Source organism: Bufo gargarizans, chromosome 1 (genome assembly GCF_014858855.1).
Source record: "Bufo gargarizans isolate SCDJY-AF-19 chromosome 1, ASM1485885v1, whole genome shotgun sequence".
Lineage (NCBI taxonomy): Eukaryota > Metazoa > Chordata > Amphibia > Anura > Bufonidae > Bufo > Bufo gargarizans.
Window position 1 is genome coordinate 144,213,454 of NC_058080.1, and position 21,392 is coordinate 144,234,845.

Genomic DNA, 21,392 nt, shown 5'->3' on the forward strand with positions numbered 1-21,392 from the left:
GACTTCCGGTTCCGGCGCGAGCATGTAAAGACGCTGGTGACTGCTGCTCCGCTCCACCGCCGATTATATCAGCTAACATCGCCGCGTCAGGAATCGTTAGAGGGCCGCCGCTAGTGAAGTGGAGCCCTGGAGGGTGTATGGAGCGCTATCTGCTAAGAAGTGGCCAGAAATCTTTTCCCCAGGCGGCAGCTAACACCGACTGCACGGACGGGACCTGCTCCAAGATGGCGCCGTTCCCTCCCCCCTCGCCGAAGCCTGCGTCTCCTGAAGAGCAAGATGCCCAGATCGCTAACACACAGCTGGATCTGTTCGAGACCTCCGGTAAGGCTATCGATGTTAAGACCCTGGCCATAGAGGTGGCGAAACAGTTGGCCCCCGATATTATAGCCTCTCTATCTACCACCCTGCAAGCTGCGCTCAATAAACTGAAAGAGGAGGTGGACTTACAGGACCACAGGGTGTCCGAGGTGGAACAACGGGTGGCTTGCAAGTAGGAGGAGGCAGCAGACACCGCACAGCGGATGCGGGAGCTATATCAGCTAGCAGAAAAATGAAGAATGATCGCGTCGAGGATCTTGAAAACAGGTCCAGACGCAGCAATCTGCGCTTGGTCGGGGTGCCTGAATCGGTGCCAGTGGCAGAACTTTGAGTCTTTGAGGCTGAGTCTTTGAAATTGACTTACCGCAGGCCTTGGGGCTCCAGGGCGGAAGGTGGAGAGGGCCCACAGAGTGGGACCCTTGAGAGACCACGGTTCGTCTGCTACTACCAAAGCTGACCAGAGGCCAAGGCAGGCGATTTGCAAGTATTTGGACTACTCTGATAAAGAGGACATTCTGCGAGCTTACCGAGCAAGACGGGAGCCTCTAATACTGAGAGGGGTCAGAGTCCTGCTTTTTGCCGCTTATTCTGCAGAAGTGGCACGGAAAAGGAGAGCTTTTGGGCCTGTTTGTTCTAGCCTTTATAAGACCGATACAAGATTTCAGCTAGCATATCCTGCTATATTGCGGATACAGTTGTCGGATGGCGGCTCTAAGCAATTCACGGATCCCATGGAGGCGGAGGAGTTTGTACGACATCAAGCGGATCGGAGATCGGAAACGGTCGATATTATGGAGGATCGTCAAGACACTTCCACGCGGCAAGGAAGCCATGGATGGCACCGGGTGCATCAAACCTCCTCGTCTCTCCCACAGAGGATGAACAAGATTCCAAAATCGTCGGGAGCGAAGTTTACACGGCAGTCAGGAGGACTGTGATACCAATGTCAGATTCTGTTTAGGTTATTGGGACCTATCTCCATAGTTCTGGGGAGGGGGGGAGGGAGGGTTTATTCTTTTCTGACATAACAGGAATACTTACAGGGACCTTCAAAATGCTTGGGGACACTGGATTGTATCGGCTAATAGGCGGTGGTGGTGAGCGTCTAATGCTAGAAAAAAGGGAGTTCTTAAACTGACTGTGGTGTCTATTGTACGCGGTTTGACTTTGTTTAGTTTTACTTGCATTACTTAGCCATGGTTCCTAGGTGGCTTATATTTCTCTGTTCTGGGGCAATATGTACACAATTAATGTATGATGCTGTATGGAGTGCTGTCGGGCTGGGAGGCAGTGCTTTAATGGATACTATTCAAATTGCGATAGAGAGGTGGGGTGGGGTTCTCTGTCGACAGGTGGGTCTTACGTAACTATTCCATTTATGAGAGTGATCTCGTGGAACGTAAAGAGGCTGAAATCTCCCAATAAGCGCATGAAGGTTCTTAGGCATTTGCGCAGGCTAAAGGCGGATATTGCTTTGTTGCAGGAGACCCACCTGTCGACGGCGGACTTTCATAGGATGAAGAAGCTGTGGGTGGGGGAGGTATATGGCTCCACGGCGGTAGACAGAAAAGCAGGAGTCCTGGTGTTAATAGGGCGTCACTTGTCACACACTGTTCACTCTGCTACAGCTGATGACGCGGGAAGGATGATACATTTGCATATTTCTGGCCAGTTTGGGGATTTCAGCCTTTACAATATTTATGCACCCAATACAGGTCAGAAAGCCTTCTTCGATTCACTATGTACCAGAATATTGCAGGATACGCATGGTGCAAAAGTACTAGGGGGGGACTTTAACGCTGTAATGAATCATTTTGAGGATAGGAGGTCTACTAGCGATGGTTGTCGTCATCATTCTCTGGGGGACTTTGCTGAGTCGTTGTCTCTCAGGGATATGTGGAGGGTCTCCAATCCTCAGGGTCGGGAGTTTACCCACTACTCCCATGTGCACCAGAGTTGGTCCAGAATCGATTACCTGTTGGTCTCAGCGGCGCTTGTGCATAGAGTGGCTGATATTGTTATAGGGGACATGGTAATATCGGATCATTCACCTCTCCTAATGGATATCAGGGAAGTATATAATGGGGGGGGGGGGGGTGAGTATAGATGGAGATTTCCGAATTATTTGGTGAGGGATGCTGAGTTTGTAAAGCTTTTGAAAGGATGGTGGATGGAATTTGTTGATGACAATAGGCAGCATGTGAATGATCCGATATTATTCTGGGAAACGGCCAAAGCGGTATTGAGGGGTAGATTGATGGCATATGTGTCCTCTATCAAGAAAATAGCCAGAAATCAATATGAAAAGGCTAGTGCACGTTTAAGGGAAGCCTATAGCAACTTTCTCTTGGCCCAGACCCATATTGCTAAAGAACTGCTGGATCTCTCGCTAAGAGAGACTTTGACGACTGGGCGGAGAAAATAGAGATTTCAAAAAGATCTCAACTAGAGGCCAGGATGCACAGATTCGGCAATAAGTCTGGGAAGCTACTAGCTTCTTTGGCTAAAGGTAGGCGTCCTCTGAACCACATTCAGGTGGTGAGGAGAGGAGATGGGACCAGGGAGCACAGGCCACAACAGATTAATAAGTTGTTTGAACGCTATATGGAGATATTTTACCAGAATGCAGGGGATAGGGTGGAGGAGGGGAGGGCTTTCTTGGAGCGCATCTCCTTGCCAGCTCTGACGGTGGAACAGTTGGACATCTTGAACGCCCCATTGACGGCAACTGAGGTTCAGGCGATTGTTAAATCCTTCCCCTCTGGGAAAGCCCCAGGCCCGGATGGGTATACGGCAGACTTTTACAAAGCTTTAGATGCTCAGGTGGTGCCTTACTTAACGTCCCTTTATTCCTCTGTAGTGGAGGGATCTTCTTTGCCGGAGCATATGAATACGGCTCATATAACGTTACTTCATAAAGCTGGGAAAGATCCGGAGGATTTGGCATCTTATAGGCCTATATCACTGATTAATCATGACCTCAAGATCATATCAAAATTGCTTGCTAACAGGTTGGCTGCGGTTCTTCCCTCATTGATCTCCCCCGCACAGGTGGGTTTTATTAAGGGTAGGGCTGCTGTTACAAATCTGAGGAAAGTGTTATTAGCTCTCTCTGTAGCCGGCAAGGCGGAATGCCGAGGACAGGACCCAGCCATTCTCACTTTAGACACAGAAAAGGCTTTCGATAGCATTAATTGGAAATGGCTGGGCCTTGCTTTAGATTCGGCAGGTATTAAAGGGATGTTCCGCACGCTTTTAGATGGGTTATATCTGGGCCCAAAGGCAAGGGTCTGCACAGGAGGGTGTATATCTGATCCTTTCCCGTTGAAAAGGGGAACTAGGCAAGGTTGCCCCTTGTCTCCTCTCCTGTTTGACCTGGCTATAGAGCCATTGTCGAGATGGCTGGAATCGGGAGATTTGTTTGAGGGTTTAGGGGTGGGTAAGAAGCAGCTACGTTCGGCTTTGTTTGCTGATGATGTTTTGCTTTTCTTGTCCAACCCTAAAAGGGATATTGGGAGGATCATGGAAGCCCTAGAGGAGTTTGGTCTTCTCTCTGGATTAAAGATAAATAAAGCTAAAAGCGAGATACTGTTCTTAAAGGGAGGGGGGCAGAGGATGATGGGTAATGTCCTAGGGGGCATTCCAATCGCTAGGTCTTGTATAACTTACTTGGGGATTAAAGTGGGGACCACTCCCGAGTCTATATATCGACTTAATTATGACCCGTTAATCGCTAAAATAGTTCAAGAACTACGTAGATGGCATAATCTTCCGCTGTCGTTGCTGGGGCGTAATCATCTTATTAAGATGATGTCGGTTTCTAAATTACTTTACCCTATGCAGACTATCCCCATTCTGTTAAAACATAAAAGATGTCTCCAAACTTGTTAAGGCGTTCAAATTCTTTTTGTGGCATGGCAAGAGACCTAGGATATTAATGCGTTCCCTGGTGAAGGGAATTGAACAGGGAGGGATAGCATTTCCTGACATTAGGAACTACAATTTGGTGTGCATGGCTAGACATGTGTGTGACTGGATTAATGGTTCCAGTTTTTATTCAGCCTCTCTGTTGGAAAAGGAATTCTGTGCTCCCTGGTCCCCGGTGGCGTTGCTGCATTCGCGGTTGCAGGTGATACCTATATGGATTAAACAGTCCTTATTGTTCAAAGACACAATAGCTGCATGGAGGGCTCTCAGGAAAAAGTACTGGTTGTCGTATAGGATTTCCAAGCATCTTCCATTATGGGACAATCCTGAATTCCCACAGGGTATTAGTAACAAGCTGTTTGAGGAATGGAGGAGGAAAGGGATTTTGTGTGTAAAACATTTATTACATGACTCGGAGCCTAGGTGGCTGTCTGGAAAAGAAGTGATTGCAATGTTTTCTTTGTCGTCATTTCAGACTATTCAGTGGTCTCAAGTGAAGGAAGCGGTGGTGAATCAGTTGGTGTTGGTGCAGAAGGAGATACGTAGAAATGTGCTGGATAAGATTCTAGACTTGGGGGGTGGGAGGGTCTCGATTTCTACGATCTACGCAGATATGAGGAAAGAAGATGGGACTAGGGATAGGAACAGCTGTTTCAAAAAATGGGCGGAGCAGCTGGAGGATGGGGACATTGAACCAAAGATAGTGAAAGGGTGGGAGGCAGTTAGGTGGCATATAGTTAATGAGTCCTGGAGGGACACCCAGGTTAGGCTCATGTATAGGGCTATCTATGGCTTTAATATACCCCCTCATCCAGCTAAGCCAGACAGAATTACGAGTTGCCCGAAGTGTGGGATAGGGTTCTCCGATTCATTTCATGGGATATGGTCCTGTCAAAAAAGTAAAAGGCTATGGGAGGAAGTGGGAACTTTGGTTAGGGGAATTTGGGGACGGGAGTTTCCGTTGTCAGCTAAATTGTACTTATTCCACTACGAGGAGGGAGAGGTAGGACAGGGTGGGATACCCCGCCTGTTCCACACGATTTGCATGGTAGTGAAGCGTGGTCTCCTGCAGCAATGGCTTCAGGATGATACCCCAGGGTTACACTCTATAATTGAGAAGCTGAAACATGTTTTTCATGTAGAAAGGTTGAATTCTCTCGCAGAGAAGGAAAGACAGGCAAAAGGGTTATTTCAAAAATGGAAGCCATTTATTGTGCATTGTATGTCAAATGAGGAGATAAAGCTGATCATGCGGCCGTTTACACTCACGGAATGGTATTTGATGTGTCAGCTGAAAGGGACACTGGGTCGTCTGCGGCTTACATCGGCCAGCTCCCCTTGATTCTGTGTAAAGGTATGGTTGTGTATACTTTATACATTAATTGTGAAGTATGACCGCTTTGTACCGAGGAAAACATATTGCGCTATGTTTGTGATTGTATTGTCTGCGGCACCTGTAGTGCCTTACTTTGTTTTTGTTATTTAATGTGTTCAGAGATGTACACTCTGAATGTATTGTATGTCCTGTCGAAGGAAAATAATAAAGAATTATAAAAAAAAAAAAAGGTTACCCAATATTTAAGCAAATGTTGCTGAGCAGCAATACCTGACAGCCCATGATGCAGCGTTGAAAACAATTTTCCTAAATGTGGACAACTCAACACTCATCACTATGGACTGAGTGATATCATTATGTTTTCACTGACCACTTCTGATCATTTCTGGATGCCATCTCTACCACTGACCATCTGGTTCCTGGACACTGATTGTGCCATAGCTTACCAGATGCCCAACAATGAACATTGTACTGACCGCTGGATGCTGGGTGATCCATTTATCACTAGAGAACAGACAGGCCGGCTTCACATGAGAGCAACACACCTGCAAGTCCCGGCCTGGCTGTAGGTATCATAGAATGCTTTCCAGCAACCAAGTGGCCTTCTGTTTCCAACAGCTCTAAAGATAATAAAAGTATCATTACAATGTGCTTGTTTTTTTTTACCATTACCAGCTTTTTGCATTAAGCTTTATACTTACTTACTGGTGCTGTAAAACCAGAGTAAAAAATAACTTGTGGCTTTTATCATACTGTAGTTAGCTACAAGCGCACTTATGATTTTGTAAAAGAAACTGTTCCAGGAAAATTAGAACTGATTGTATGGAAAACTGCAGTTTTACATGTTTTTTTTTAATGCAGTTTAGCAAAAACCACCAAAAAATTGCAACTTATATGTCTCATTAAGTTACTCTACACCACCAGCACCGGCCTATACACATACATTAGGACTAGAGATGAGAGAAGTTAGCCAAGAAATATGATTTGTTCCGAATTCATTTGTCACAAATCGCTATAAATATACCCAGGCCACTCTGCCTTAGGGTACGGCCACATGGAGCAGCCATGCTGTGGGCGGGTTGGGACCATGCTGCGGTGACGAACCACGTGGCCAATTAGTTTGCAGCTACCTTTCATGCAGGGAGGGCTGGCAGCCTTAGTTCTGGGGGGCAAATCCAATCAAGTGGGCCATCACCGAATCAGCTCACCATCCACGCCCACCTTTTCCTTATAATGGATATTGATGTTATGAAGCAAGACAAATATGATACAATGTGGTAAATGTTGTGTTAGTAAATGTTTGCTGGTTTTATGTAACTCATTGTCATATTTTCAAAAGGCAGTGTTTACAGTAAAAGGCTTGCAGAAACATGCTATAGACACCAGAACTACTACGTTTAGCTGTTGTGGTTCTGGTGACTATAGTGTCCCTTAATATAGAGGGGGGTAAAGAATCAGCACCAAAATATCAAATAAAATGGCTGTATCATTCTAAAAATTAACAAAAAGCACAACTTCTGACACAAATATATAGTATTTTGCAGATTACTTTTTTCTTCTTTTTTTTTACAATGTGCAGATAGTACTGTACCCCTCCATCCACCCCCCCCCCCCTTCTCCAACCACCCAGCACCCTTACTCACATAAAACAAGTAATATATATAATATAGCTTACAGTGAATTACTGTAAATACTTACAGTTCTGAAGACTCCAGCAGGTGCAGGATCAGTGCTCTGGGCAGCTGGACTCAGGGCTGGAAGTGGGCACCGCTCTGCAGTTCAGGAAGGAGACTGGGGTTCACCCTAGCGTTGCAGTGCCTCCGTGTGACATCACGGCGCTCGGCGCACGCAAAGGGCAGGGGAGATCGGGAGGAGGAGCAAGCACGTACCGTATTTTTCGCCCTATAAGACGCACCTAGGTTTTAGAGGGGGACAGTAAGAAAAATATTTTTCATTATACCTCGGGTCAGACCACCAATCGGACCCCCAATGTTAATCAGACCTCAGCTAACAGCCCCAATAATATCCACAATGTTAATAAGACCTCAGATCAGACCCCCAATCAGACCTCAGCTCATACCCCAATATGAATGACCCCCAATCAGACCTTATATAAGAGCCCCATACCTCTCATCATCCCCCAGTAGCCTCATATCAGCTGCCAGTTGCTTCTAAGCCCCAGTAACCTCTCATCAGCCCCCAGCAGCCTCTCCATCAGCCCCCAGCAGCCTCTCCATCAGCCCCCAGTGCCTCTCATCAGCCCCCAGCAACCTCTTCATCAGCACCGAGTAGCTTCTCAGCTCCCAGCAACCTCTCCATCAGCCCCCAGTGCCTCTCATCAGCCCCCAACAGCCTCTCTATCAGCCCCGAGTAGCTTCTCAGCCCCGAGCAGCCTCTCCATCAGCCCCCAGCAGCCTCTCCATCTGCCCCAGTGCCTCTCCATCAGCCCCCAGCAGCCTCTCCATCAGCCCCCAGTGCCTCTCATCAGCCCCCAGCAACCTCTTCATCAGCACCGAGTAGCTTCTCAGCCCCCAGCAGCCTCTCATCTGCCCCAAGTGCCTCTCATCAGCCCATAGCCTCTCCATCAGCCCCTAGTGCCTCTCATCAGCTCCCAGTAGCTTCTCAGCCCCCAGCAACCTCTCCATCAGTCCCCAGTGCCCTCACCAGCCCCCAGAAGTGTCCATTAAAATAAAAACACTTACCCTTCCTGCTCCTGGACGCCACCGCTCCTCTCCTCCAATGCGATCTGCATCCTCCTGCTGTCGGCTGTGCTGTGAAGGCAGCACACAGCATGACGTCACAGAGCACCTTACGCCTGTGTGCAGCCCTGCACAGCTGACAGCCAGGGCCAGTGCAAGAATTTTTGCCAACACAAGCTAAGCTACATTTTGGCGTCCACACTGCCACCAGAACTAGGTGGGGGTGATGTAAAAAGGAGTGGGTAATGTAACATGGAGGGGGAGAAATGTGACACAGGGTGGGATGAGAAATGTGACACGGAGGGGGGAGAAATGTGACACGGAGGGGGGAGAAATGTGACACGGAGGGGGGAGAAATGTCAAATTTCTCCCCCTCCATGTCACATCACCCCCTCCTTTTTACATCACCCCCTTTGTGTCACATTTCTCCCCCCATGTCACATTTTCCCCCTCCCCTCTATTAATGTTGTGTAAAAAACATAATGCTCACCTGGCCCTGGTCCCGTCTGCAGCGCAGCTCCCCTTATTCTCTGTGTGGTCCTGGTATCTTCTCTCTGGGCTCCCGACAAGTTGTTGAGGACCTATCCCACTCAGCCAATCAGTGGCCGCAGCTGTGTCATGTGTCAGGCCAGTGATTGGCTCAGCTGGAAATCACTGGCCTGACATGTGACACAGCTGCAGCCACTGATTGGCTCAGTGGGAAAGGTCCTTTACAACTTGTCGGGAGCCTAGAGAGAAGATACCAGGACCAGATTGGCGGTGCGCAAGTCATTTCACCGTTTCCTGGTGCTCAGCGGCCGTTTTTAACATGCTTTAGGGTGGCCTGGGGGGCAATTGCCTCCCTGCCCCCCGTCGCAGCCCGCCCCTGCTTTCATGTAACAATGAAGACCGTCCTGTATAGTCCTTCATTGTTAATGGCCGCGTGGCACCTTTAAATTAGGGCTGTTGCTGAGATCGGGTTTGGCTGGTTAGGTGGGGGGACAATGTGCATATTATTGCTGTTCTGACCTGCAATCTCCTACAGGTTGATAGTAACCACAGAATATTAATCAGCTCTGGCATACCCACTTCTCCAAAACCAGCGCTCTCCTTTTTCATATCATCTAATCGATGAGGATATGTCATCAGGAACATCCAGCTTCTTTTTCTATAGGATGGCTCCTTCCTATACACTTGTATAGGATTAGTTTTTCCATCACGTTACACGCTGCTTGTTTCTAGGGTTTATGACCACCCTACAATCCCGCAGCGGTGTCCGTGTCTGCACACTATAGGAAAAAGCACCAGCACCACCTTGTATCTCCGTTTTGTAGCAGTGGTCGTAATCCCTGGAAAAGAGCAGTGTTTTAAAATAGTTGAGGTATGTAGCATGCATCAACTACAGATACTATAGTACGACTATATAACGCTACAGGACGCTCAAATTAAATGCACTATATGAGTAAGGCAATTTCTGCCCCATGTCTCATGTCCCAGTGCATTTCCCTATGAATAAAATCATAGTACATTAGGGACTTGCTTAAGCTATGAACAGTGAGGTAGATATAAGAAATGCTACCTAGTCGAAAAATAGATATGTATAGCACACAAAATGAAGATCGTATAAACATGAATAATACAAACTAACAGGTCGCACAAAGAGTGCTGAAGAAGGATCAAATATATCAAATAAACAGTTAAATCTACCGGAGTGCCGTGGTATGATTGTGGAATTTGCATATTTTAAAAGATCGATTTTTAGTGAAACCAAGCCACAGAACAAGGTAAGAGCCCTATATAGGATTTTAATATGCCCAAAAATGAAAAATGAGTTTTGAGGGGTGACAGAAGCCCTTTAAAGCCAATTTATGGAGAAGGACTTTACATTGTCATTGTTCAGTATGAGATGCCCACAAGAAAGGAAGGCCATAAATGAGCGTTACGTAGCGGATATAAGGGAACTTATAGAGAAGTACTGCACTGATCTGCTCACTATTAATGAAAATTGATTTCAGGTACAAAGTGTTTTTTAATAAATTACTCCTGGCCCCTGTAAAGGGCAGGCCCCAATATAAATGAATACAGCTCTTTACATGAAGTGATGCTCTCCGAGATAATGCAGGCGATGCTGAATGGTTTTAAAAAGCGGTTTTGGACTGGGAATTGTCTGGCTCCTTTTTCTAAAGCAACGTCATGGGTATAGACTTGTGGGAAGCGTTAAGTGTTCAGCAGTATAAAAGAACGGCCCTGCCTTCATTTGCTACTTGTAATAATAGTCTTAATGGAAGAGGAGCTGAATCAATACATCAAGACAGCTGTTAACAGATTATTTTAATGGAATCTAAACAGCTTTTTTTTTCTGTTATTTTGGAGTTTCAAAATCTCTACAAATGACAAGAACGTTAACGCAACGTCTCTATGTACATCAAAATATGACTTCTCATACAAGCCCGCTGGATGCAAGAGATCACAGAACTTGAACGTAGAGGATATCTGCTGCAAAGACTTCCATGAAATCGGTCTTCTTAAGACACTTGGAGGCTGTTAAGGTGCCACACTTCTATGGTACCGAAAGGCCTACACAGGAGGACAAGCAGAAGATCACTCTTGTGGATGATTTTCATTTACATAAGAGAATCAACAACTGGACATGTCATCACTCTTAAAGGAAGACATGGAGAAAAAACTTTTCAAACCTCAAGGACACACTTTGCATGAGTTCATCGAGACAAAGTCTAAAAGCAAGGAGAGGTTTTATCTCTGTGCCTCAGGTAATGTATGCTTCACTTTCACCAGCAATATGTATTATCACATTAGGCTATGCAATGTTATTATGTATCAATGACTTCTCTCAAATCTACAGTTCTTTACAGGCAGAAAAGTGAATATTATATTGAAAAGTTAGTTGCTTTATACATTATTAGTGCTATTTCATTAGCAATTTTACAGTATAAGTGTGCTACTATATTCAAAAAGTCATAGGAAACTGACACAATATAGACATTTTATTTTCCTCGAATTTCATATGATGCATTTATATATATATTTTTAAGGTTATGTTTATCTGAACGTATATTTTGTCTCCTAGTGACACAAAAGAGTATTATTGACCATGCTACTGTGCCACATAATGCTGATCGGCACACTATATGTAGAGGAACGCAACACTTTTTGGCTGAAGCCCAAAAAGCTTTCCACCCTTTGGCATAAATACTATACATGTTATATACTGTATTATAAATATATATATATATATATATATATATATATATACATACACACATATAGAATCATTTGTTAATAGCAATATGGAATTCTATCAATATACAAAAACTGGACAATTATGGACCACAGACAAGTAACATAGGGACAGCATACATGATTTAATACAACCCCAAAAATGGAGTCCATGTCTACCCACTTCTCTAGATATCCATTTATAAACATGGCGTCATCCCAATGTTTCAGTTCACAGTCTGAACCACTGATTGATGTATCCAGGAAGTTGTGATAATGGAGAGGTGCCGACTTCAGCTATAAATAATACTTTTGGAAACACTCAAGCCGAAATGAGCCAAAAGTGACTTCCTCTTTTACCTACTCTACTGCATGGCTCCACTATGGAAGCTGAAGATGAAGCTAATATCCAATTTTGTGTTATTCTAACAATGCTTATTGCTGGAGAAGACACGTTTTTGCTGTTGACTCCATTGCTTTTTCTACAACAAATGAAATTCTTGCTTATGACTACAAGCGATGATAGAATTTGGTCATCTCATTATACACATATTGATTCAATAAATTAAGAAATAATCTGTTTTATTCCTATAGTTTTAGAACACTAAAAGAGACGTCATGTTTAAATATATAACAGCATTAGGCCTCATTCACACAGTGTTCAATCTGTGATTTCCATCAGTGATTGTGAGCCCAAACCAGGTGCGGCTCTAAACACAGAACAGGAGCAAATCCTTCCATAATACCTCATCTCTGTGTAGTCTCCACTCCTGGTTTTGGCTCACAATCACTGATGGAAATCACTAACAAAAACACTGACGTGTTGCAAAAAAAAAAATTATAATTTTCAACTTGCAAGGAACGGGTTAAAGCTTTGTGCAAAGGCCAGCTTAAAAGGTATTTAGGGATCATGCCCTTTACATCTGCAATCAGCAGATTTTTAGAGTTAAAATTGTTGTACAGTACTAATTCATTTGTCAATGTAGACTCCCAGTGATAAATCAGTGCTCGTTCTATCAGAACTAATTACCTGTATAGCATTCAAAATTAATATTTAATAAGCATGGAAAGAATTTTATTTCAATTTCCAAAACACCTGCTTGTGTCTGCATGAATATCTTTACTACAGGGAGGCTGCCATTTCTCTCAGGCTCATTTACTGCCAAAGCAAACACTGATGTTACCTGTTTTCCAAAAAGTTTCCTCAATTTTTATATACCGTACATATAATGCTCCATTTTATAAGTTACTAATACTAATACTGCCATATATGATATGTTGAATATATATATATATAATATGACTCTTTGTACATTGAAGACCGTGTATTACTTCTCTTTGCTTATGCGGCAGGCGATGACTCTCCTGGGTAGAAATAAGACTAGGGCAATTTAGTTTGAGTTGGCTTCCTGGTTTCATGGTGACAAAATGGCGGTGGGAAGTTGTGGGTCAATTTTGTAGGAGGCTTGTTCCACTTAAAAGGCTATTTACACCTTTGGAGACCATTTTTTTTTATTATTGCATTGTACTTATTTTGAGCTAAAAATCATTTTTTTATTTGGTCTTTATTAAAAACATGGAATCCTTTTTTCTGTATAGAGCTGAGATGCTATACAAGCTGCCTGTGGATTTTATGTCTTTTCCTTCAGACCAGGAGCTGACGGGCTCCTTATCTCCGCTCTCTGACATTATAAACACTCATTATAGCTCTTACCTTACTGATAAAAATGTGGCTTAAATACGTGCTTATGACCTCTTATTAAACTAGAGATAAGGGATATTAGATGACCAGCACCAAGTGAATGTACCAGTCACACAGTTAGAAAAACAGTTAATCCTTTGTGACAGAACTGCTCAATATTTTTTTAATAAAGCCAAAAATGAGTAAAATGCAATAATAAACAAAAATTGCCTCCAAAAGGTGTCCATAGCCTTTAAGGTCATCTCCACTTGGGAAACTTGTAGTGGCACTGGGAATGTATGGATGCTGGTATGCTGTGCTATGGTGTTCCCTTTTGTGGGACCCCAGAAAGAGATAAAGGCAGAGGGTTTTGGTGCATGAGTGGCTGGGCAGTCATCCCTTTGTTATGTTTGTTGTGTCCTGTCCCTGAAGTGACACAGCTGAGGACAGTGGCGTACAAAGAGAAGTAAGGGCCCCATAGCAAGGCTCAAACCAGGCCCCCCACACAGGACAGCAGGGTTTCTGCCTAAGGCTAATTTCACACTCGCGTTTTGGCTTTCCGTTTGTGAGATCCATTCAGGGCTCTCCCAAGCGGTCCAAAACGGATCAGTTTTTCCCTAATGCATTCTGAATGGAAAAGGATCCGCTCAGAATGCATTAGTTTGCCTCTGTTCCGCTTTGGAGACGGACACCAAAACGCTGCTTGCAGCGTTTTGGTGTCCGTCTGACGAGACTGAGCCAAACGGATCCGTTCTGACACACAATGTAAGTCAATGGGGACACAATAGAAAACGGATCCGTCCTCTATTGACTTTTAATAGTATTCAAGACGGATCCGTTTTGGCTATGTTAAAGATAATACAAACGGATCTGTTCTGAACAGATGCATGCGATTGTATTATCTGAACGGATCTGTCTGTGCAGATCCATGATGGTTCCACACCAAACGCGAGTGTGAAAGTAGCCTAAACCCTTTTCAATGACCCTCGGGCCATTTTTCCACTGCCTTATTTGCTAAATGTTGTTCCTTTAGAGGGTAGAGTCCTGACCAAGTTTTCATCTCCAGTGGAAGAAGAGATAATCCTCCCTCTTGCCCTGGGACCCATAGCAGTCGCATGGTCTGCCGCTATGGTAGTTACGCCCCTGGCTGAGGGGATATGTATATAGAAAAGCAGCATTGAATGGGAATGACATTTCCAACAAGGTGTTGTGAGCCATTAGTGAGAAAGCTGCTGACAGCAAGGTACTGAGTGGAAGCATGGACGAGAAAAGGTTCGAGCGAGGTGCTCTGCAGCCAATGCAGAAAATAGCCAAAGAGACAGAAGTGCCAGCAATGGAGATTGTAGGTGGTAACAAGTACATATAACTTTCAAGCCATAGGACGTGCCACAGGCCTAAAGTAGGCTGTGAGGATCACCTAAAGTGGGAGAGCTGGAGCCTACAGATGTATATAGATGGGTAACAGATAACTTCTGCATTACAGCTAGAACTCAGGGACAACTGATAGCCACCATCCTAGGGCCAACCAAAGTCACACAATTGACATAGTCATTTACAAAAAGACTGTTAATGATGTGACTGGTCTGGGAGCTGTGCTACTATAATTAAGTAAATTGAGGCAACTCTGCCAGCCAGCTCAGTATGAATACTACCCCTGAGGGGCCTCCTCGGCACACCCAAGGCTGTGGGCGCTGCACCACTGCCAAAAGTGGTGAGATTAAACTGTCACTGCAAGTAGAGTGTTTCAGTAAGTAACCTACAAGTGTTATGCCTATTACGTTTTACGCCTCTTGTGAGTTAAGGACTGAGTAAAGTTATTTTCTACAATGTAAGGCCTCATGCACACAACCATTGTGTTCCGTTCCGCAAAATGAGGTTCCGTTGTTCCGTGATCCGTTTCTGTTTTTGTTTCCATGTGTCTTCCTTTATTTTTGGAAGATCACCAGACATGAAAGAAAGTAAAAAAAAGTCTAAGTCAAGTTTGCCATGCAAATGATAGGAAAAAAACGGACACAGACGAGTGGACGCGGATGACAATCTTGTGTGCCTCAGCGTTTTTTCACGGACCCATTGACTTGAATGGGTCCGCGAACCGTTTTCCGTAAATAAAAAAAATAGGACAGGTTATATTTTTTTGACGGACTGGAACCACGGATCACGGACGCGGATGACAAACAGTGCATTAGCCGAGTTTTCAACGGACCCATTGAAAGTCAATGGGTCCACAGAAAATCACGAAAAACGGAACAACGGACACGGAATGAAACGTTTGTGTGCATGAGGCCTAAAGCTGTTTTTTTTAACATTCTTGCCCCTTGTCTTATACCACAATTTGACTCATATTACAGGGATATATCACCTAGGAGGGATGTCCAATTTTTTATTGCTTTACTGTGTTTATAATACCTACAGTAAGTAGGTAGAAACTTGTAAGGACAGAAGTTACAGGCAGTAATATGAGATCTGTATATACAGTATGGAGAGGCTGTTTTTGTTCAAGGATGTATTGATCTGTGCTCAACATCTAAGCTACTGTAACTACCTAAATAAGGGTCGATCTTCAGGGAGAAAATTTAGGTTTGACCGTGCAAGATGAAAGTGGAGAAAAAAATGTAACTTAAAATGACCCTGTCTACTGAGAAGCATGGCTAAAGTTGATCACGTTCAGAATCCATTAATCTGTTGAGAAGATATTTGGAAACAAAATTCTAGTAGCCAGCATTAGATGTTGGAAATGAATAATAGGCTCTTGTCCCCCTATACAATTACAAAACATATGTATATTTTACGTTAATATTCTTTGATATCATAGCAAGGGTCCATACATGCAGCAAGGCCTTGTATTGAGCACTTCCATAGGTACATATTGTTTTGCACTGATTCACAATTTATTTTTGCTTCCATGTAAAATTGGACGCACATGGATGTACAACCTAACTCCATAGCAGTCTATTGGCATTCTCTTATGGAAAGCGTGTATTTCAGTTGTCCCCCCTCTTTCCTGCCCTCCCTTTCTCCCTCTTACCTTCCCTGGTCTTTTGTCTGTTTCCCTGTCTATGTGGGTTGACCTTTTCGTGTTTCTCACCATGAGCCACGATTTTCGAAGCACTATATTCACCTTACTACTATTATGTAATTAGGGTTCTCGATATGAGTGCTTGCTACATTTACTTTCAACATACTTGGCTTTACAACCAACATTCTATGTTCCCTTTTATTACTATGCCGTTATAAGTGATTGCACTATCTGGTACTCGAGATGGCTCACTTTCTTCAGTTAAAGTGTTACTATGTTCCCAAGTCAGGGTTCACCTTATTTGGCCGTCCACTATTACGTAAGGGACCTCAGTCCCACAATCCCTGCTATCTTGGGAGGTATTTATGGTTTACTTAGTCTCAAATTGTACTTTGATTGGAGCATAACGCTGTAACATATATTTGTCTAATCTCTGAATCCTCTACTTGTATTTAGGGGGCATTTACTGTTTACATTGTCTACAATGCTTTGTTCACCTGCTTTGTCCTTCTTTGCAATAAAAAGAGATTCAACAATAAAGGAAAGAGGATGAAGTCTGTCTTCTTTATGTTGAGTTTTAGGTAATGAGAGGAGGATATAGCTGGTAGACATGCTGGAATTCTGATTCTAGTAAAGAGGTAACACCTGCGCCAGAGAGATACATTTTGAGTTTCATTAGAATGGAAATGGTACTGAACGCCATGAGACTTTATGAGCTGTATGTAAATGGTGACTATCGATATCGGATAAGTCATTCAGCTCCCTTCTATACACAACCAAATTTGCCGTTTTGCATTAGGCCAGTATTACATTAACCAATTGTTGGAAGGGAAGCATTCCTTCTTGGCAATTCAGCAGAGGAGATGGCTGCTATTACATGCAACAATCTCCTCCACGGTATGGGAAGGAGCGATCGTTATGTCATCGCTCGTCCCCATACTGACTAGTTGTTTGCTGCCATCAAATCTTGATTACACAGCACAATCTGCCGCCAGCAAACAATGATTTTTAAGCCTGCTTAAAAATCTGGATCGCCTGATGATAATCGTATTACACAGCCAGATCATTGTTGATATGGTGGACAATCGGTCAGTGTAGTACTGCCTTTACAAGTACTGTACCAGCAGATAGTACCTGGCCATGAGGTTTGTGACACAGGTGACTGGATCTGGGCAAAGCCCTAGTACCCAGGTCTAGTGGTAAGAGGAACAGTATTAAATCATTTAGCAATATTCAACTATGCTGCATTAATGGCATTGCCCGCCTCTAGATATGACATTGCCAACCCATGATAGTAAGAAATGCTGATTTATTAAATCAAATTTTGCATAGACACACCATAGTCACACTAGTAGGCATACAAGCCTGTAAGTTCCTGGGTCTAGTTTGCTTATCTCTCAAGATGATTATGTAAGAACCTTTGTAACTACAGTATGCCTTTTCAATGCATGAAAAGCTCTAAATTGTTATTAAAATCACCATTCCCCCATACATACTCTGGACCCTGCGTTTATATACAGTTGAAACCTATAAGGAAAAAGTAGTGACACTTAAAGGTAAAAATACAGATATAAAATCAGATATGAATTGAATTCATTCAGATAATTCAGATCTAAAATGATGAAAGTTAGCTGCTGTCCTTGTCGATTTTCTTACTAATTTGACGTCTGAAAAAGATCAATTATAGATAAACGACATCTAAATATAAATCAAATCCTTTTTTTTCCCTGCCACTTTAAAGAGTCCCAGGAGGAACATTACAGTCTTTGAATATTTCAGGCAGATGATTCATGTACATATCATTTCAAGAGACACTGTAATTATGTCTTCCAGTGGCTAAGCAAGAAGAAGTTCACATATCCTTGGTGAAACACTACAGAGCCTGTTTAGATGAAAAATATGAAGTGGCTGAGACGTGGCTCCTAAAAGATCTCAAGTTCATTGATGGGAAGGAACCAGACACTGTAAGTTTTTAAGAAAAACTTTTTATCAGAAAAATATTATCAGTAGATTTACCATAGCACATACCATACTGGTTCTCCATATGGAGAGACAGATGGTGTAGAGAGTCTTACAGGCAATGCTGCCTGGGAAAATATATGCAAATTATCTGTTCTCCAGATAGGGAGGCCACCAGGGCAGCAGTGGCGGTACTGTGGACATGGCACCTTGTTATAAGGATATGATTTTCTGTGCCCAATAGAGATTTGTAGAATTATTTCTATAGTAAAGGCTATGGCTGAAAAATTGAACTTTGACTGTCCAGCTTTGCTTTAACCGTTAAACATAAAAATGTTCTGCAATGTTAATGTTTAAAAAAAAAAATAATGGGGCAAAAACCATTACAGTAAATTCGTTTTTTTTTTTTATCATACTTAACATACTTACTATTAAAGATCACATTGTGAACACATTATTTATTTTTTCCTTCATTTAACCTGTAATAAAAGTTGATAGAAAGGAAAATCTTACTTTATATATTCACACAAATAAGTAGAACTGTGACCACATGTTCTCCTTTGTGCTACAAATACATATATTTCTCTCATACACACAACAAATGTGTAGGAGGAGATTAAGCCATTGCCAGACACCTCATCTCTTGCAGTAACAAAGGATTAAAGGGGTTGCGCAGGCCATATATATTGATGAACTATCGTTTATCAATATCAGATCGGCAGGGGTCCCACAGCTCAGCTGTTTGAAGAGGAAGCGGCTCTCCATGCGATTGCTGCTTCCTGTTCATTACACTACCTGTCGCTTCGGCGGTGCAGTTTACCGTAATTACAAGCACTCGCTCCATTCACTTGAATGGAGCAAGAACTTGTAATTACACTATGCAGCTGCCTCTTCTAACAGCTGATCGGCAGGGGTGCTGGGCGTCAGACCCCCTGCCAATCAGATATTGATGACCCGACGATAAGTCATCTATATAAATGGCCTGCACAACCTCTTAAAGTGTGTTGAAATATAATATCCCTTATCCTTTTATCCCAGACATCTGCCACAGAGTAAGGGCCTCATGCACACTGCCGTGTTTCACGGCCGTATGCGGGCCGTGGAACCGCGGCCTGGATCCCTCCTGAGAGCAGGAGCGCACGGCGTCACTGGTTGCTATGACGCCGTGCGCTCCCTGCTGCCGGCACAGTACAGTAATACACTGGTATAGATCATACCAGTGTATCACTGTATTGCGGCGGCAGCAGGGAGCGCACAGCGTCATAGCAACCAGTGACGCCGTGCGCTCCTGCTCTCAGGAGGGATCCAGGCCGCGGTTCCACGGCCCGCATACGGCCGTGAAACACGGCAGTGTGCATGAGGCCTAAGGGTCCATTCACACGGAACCCCGCAAAAAAGATAGAGCGTGTCCTATTCTTGTCCACAGCCACGGACAAGAATAGGCATTTCTATCACAGGTCCGGGCCATGTGCGGTCCGCAAAACAGTTGCGGATGTGTGAATGGACCCTAAGAGTCGGGGGTCTCCATACACACTAGACAAGCAGTTGATCCCAATTAAACAGGTTGTGTCAACATTTATGTACTATGAATGTCTGGCATTAGGTTTTGAGCAGTACGTTTTATCCATCTTCTGTAAAACTTATGAGGTTGGTTGAGTCTTAATAACTAGTAGTAGGTTTTTCAGACACCGTCATTGTTGACCTAGGTGGTCTCACCGTCCCAGTACTCAAGGTTGAAAAATCTGCAATACTGAGCACATGATAGCTACACATTCATTGAGTAACCCCTGCACCCACTTGTTAGTACAGTGCTAGGAGTCTTGGAAGAGAAGATGAAACCATCATTATTCATGTACCATCTGTTACAAAAAAAAACAACAACAAAAAAAACCTCTTTTAGGTCTACCATACACACTGAAATTGTTGTTTGGTAAAAATGTTATAGCTAAAGTGACCAATTCTTATCTCAATTTCAATTATTATTATTGGATATGGAGGTCATCTCTGCAATATGGAATTATTTTCACTATCAACATATTACACAAAGATACTTTACAAATAGAAGAACATAGAAGATAAGTGATTGCATAAAATCTCCTTAAACATAACATTATTTAACACATAAGTAAATATAACTGGAAATAATATGCTTCACAAAGTAACACAATCAAACATTTTGGGGCAAAAAACAATCTTAAGCTGCCCAGGAGGTTATTCATGCATTTCATTGACAACTACTCCCTGCTCCCTATGTTCTGTGCTTCATGTGACTCTTCTTTGTATTCTGTAGGATAACCCATATTTCGACATGATGTTTGAAGAACTGTGTAATGTGGAAGCCTACAGTTGTGCCTCCAAGTACGCCTTTGCCCGAAGTTTAATTAAATTGAACACTCTCCACACAAAGAGGGACATCAAGGTGTTAAATTTTGATTCCTCCTACATAGAAGAGGGTTTCATGTGGTCTTCAAACAACGGGGATTGTTTAGTACTTATGAGAATATGTTTTTATGCATCTAATCTTCTGTGCTTATCTTTATGTCCTATGCCGTAGGTGACCTGATTAGGAACAATGAGGTGACCTGCTCAGTGATCTACTAAAAGACACATGTGAATTTTGTCGATAGGTCTGTCTAGATTAACTGTCCTAGTGTTAGAGCATGCACGGTCCAGGCTGTAGAGGACATGATCTATGTCATCCAGATTGTTACTGAACTTTTTTAGGTGTGAATATATTGTGGGGATGAGCTAAAAGCAATAGTAAATGTTACATAAATGACAAGTGTAAGAATGAATAAAGAGAAGTCATTACAAACTACGATAATAGAGGAAAACATCAAATCCAGTCACTGAGAAATACTTCAACACACATGTATTGCTAAAGTCTACTGGTCAATCACTGCAACTGGTACAGGTTATAGTTCAGCTAGAAAAGATGAGAGTCACATACAGGACATGCCACTGGGTTGAGTCTGTGAACCTGGGTCCTTTCCCTCCATTCCTAAATCGAAAGGAGTCATGATTTTACAACATGCGAACTATTTTTGAATCTCGACAGACATCCTGAAGAAGACATCAAACAACTGGTCTACTGCACCCTATAGAACAAACTATATTGCTGATGCACTCATCATAGAAAGCAACTGTTTGGGGAACTGGCCGAGTCTAGAGGATATGTGAAAGGACGGCATTAGGCATAATTCTCAATCATGAGAGTCTGGCAGCTAAAGCCTCAACATT

General features: G+C 43.3%; 1 protein-coding gene across 1 annotated transcript; it reads left to right on the forward strand.

The window, feature by feature from the left end:
- Positions 1-10,909: 10,909 nt before the first annotated feature.
- Positions 10,910-20,706, forward strand: EXOC1L (exocyst complex component 1 like). Its single transcript, XM_044295193.1, has 3 exons — positions 10,910-11,030; positions 18,027-18,157; positions 20,443-20,706. Exons 1-3 carry the CDS (start codon positions 10,910-10,912, stop codon positions 20,704-20,706), a joined length of 516 nt encoding a protein of 171 aa, XP_044151128.1.
- The last annotated feature ends 686 nt before the right edge of the window (positions 20,707-21,392 follow it).

Bases quoted from the DNA above. Each gene is read 5' to 3' on its own strand.
- EXOC1L (XM_044295193.1), top strand. From the start codon at position 10,910: ATGTCATCACTCTTAAAGGAAGACATGGAGAAAAAACTTTTCAAACCT. The intron at 11,031-18,026 runs GTAATGTATGCT...TATGTCTTCCAG, and splicing joins GTTTTATCTCTGTGCCTCAG to TGGCTAAGCAAGAAGAAGTT. The intron at 18,158-20,442 runs GTAAGTTTTTAA...TGTATTCTGTAG, and splicing joins ATGGGAAGGAACCAGACACT to GATAACCCATATTTCGACAT.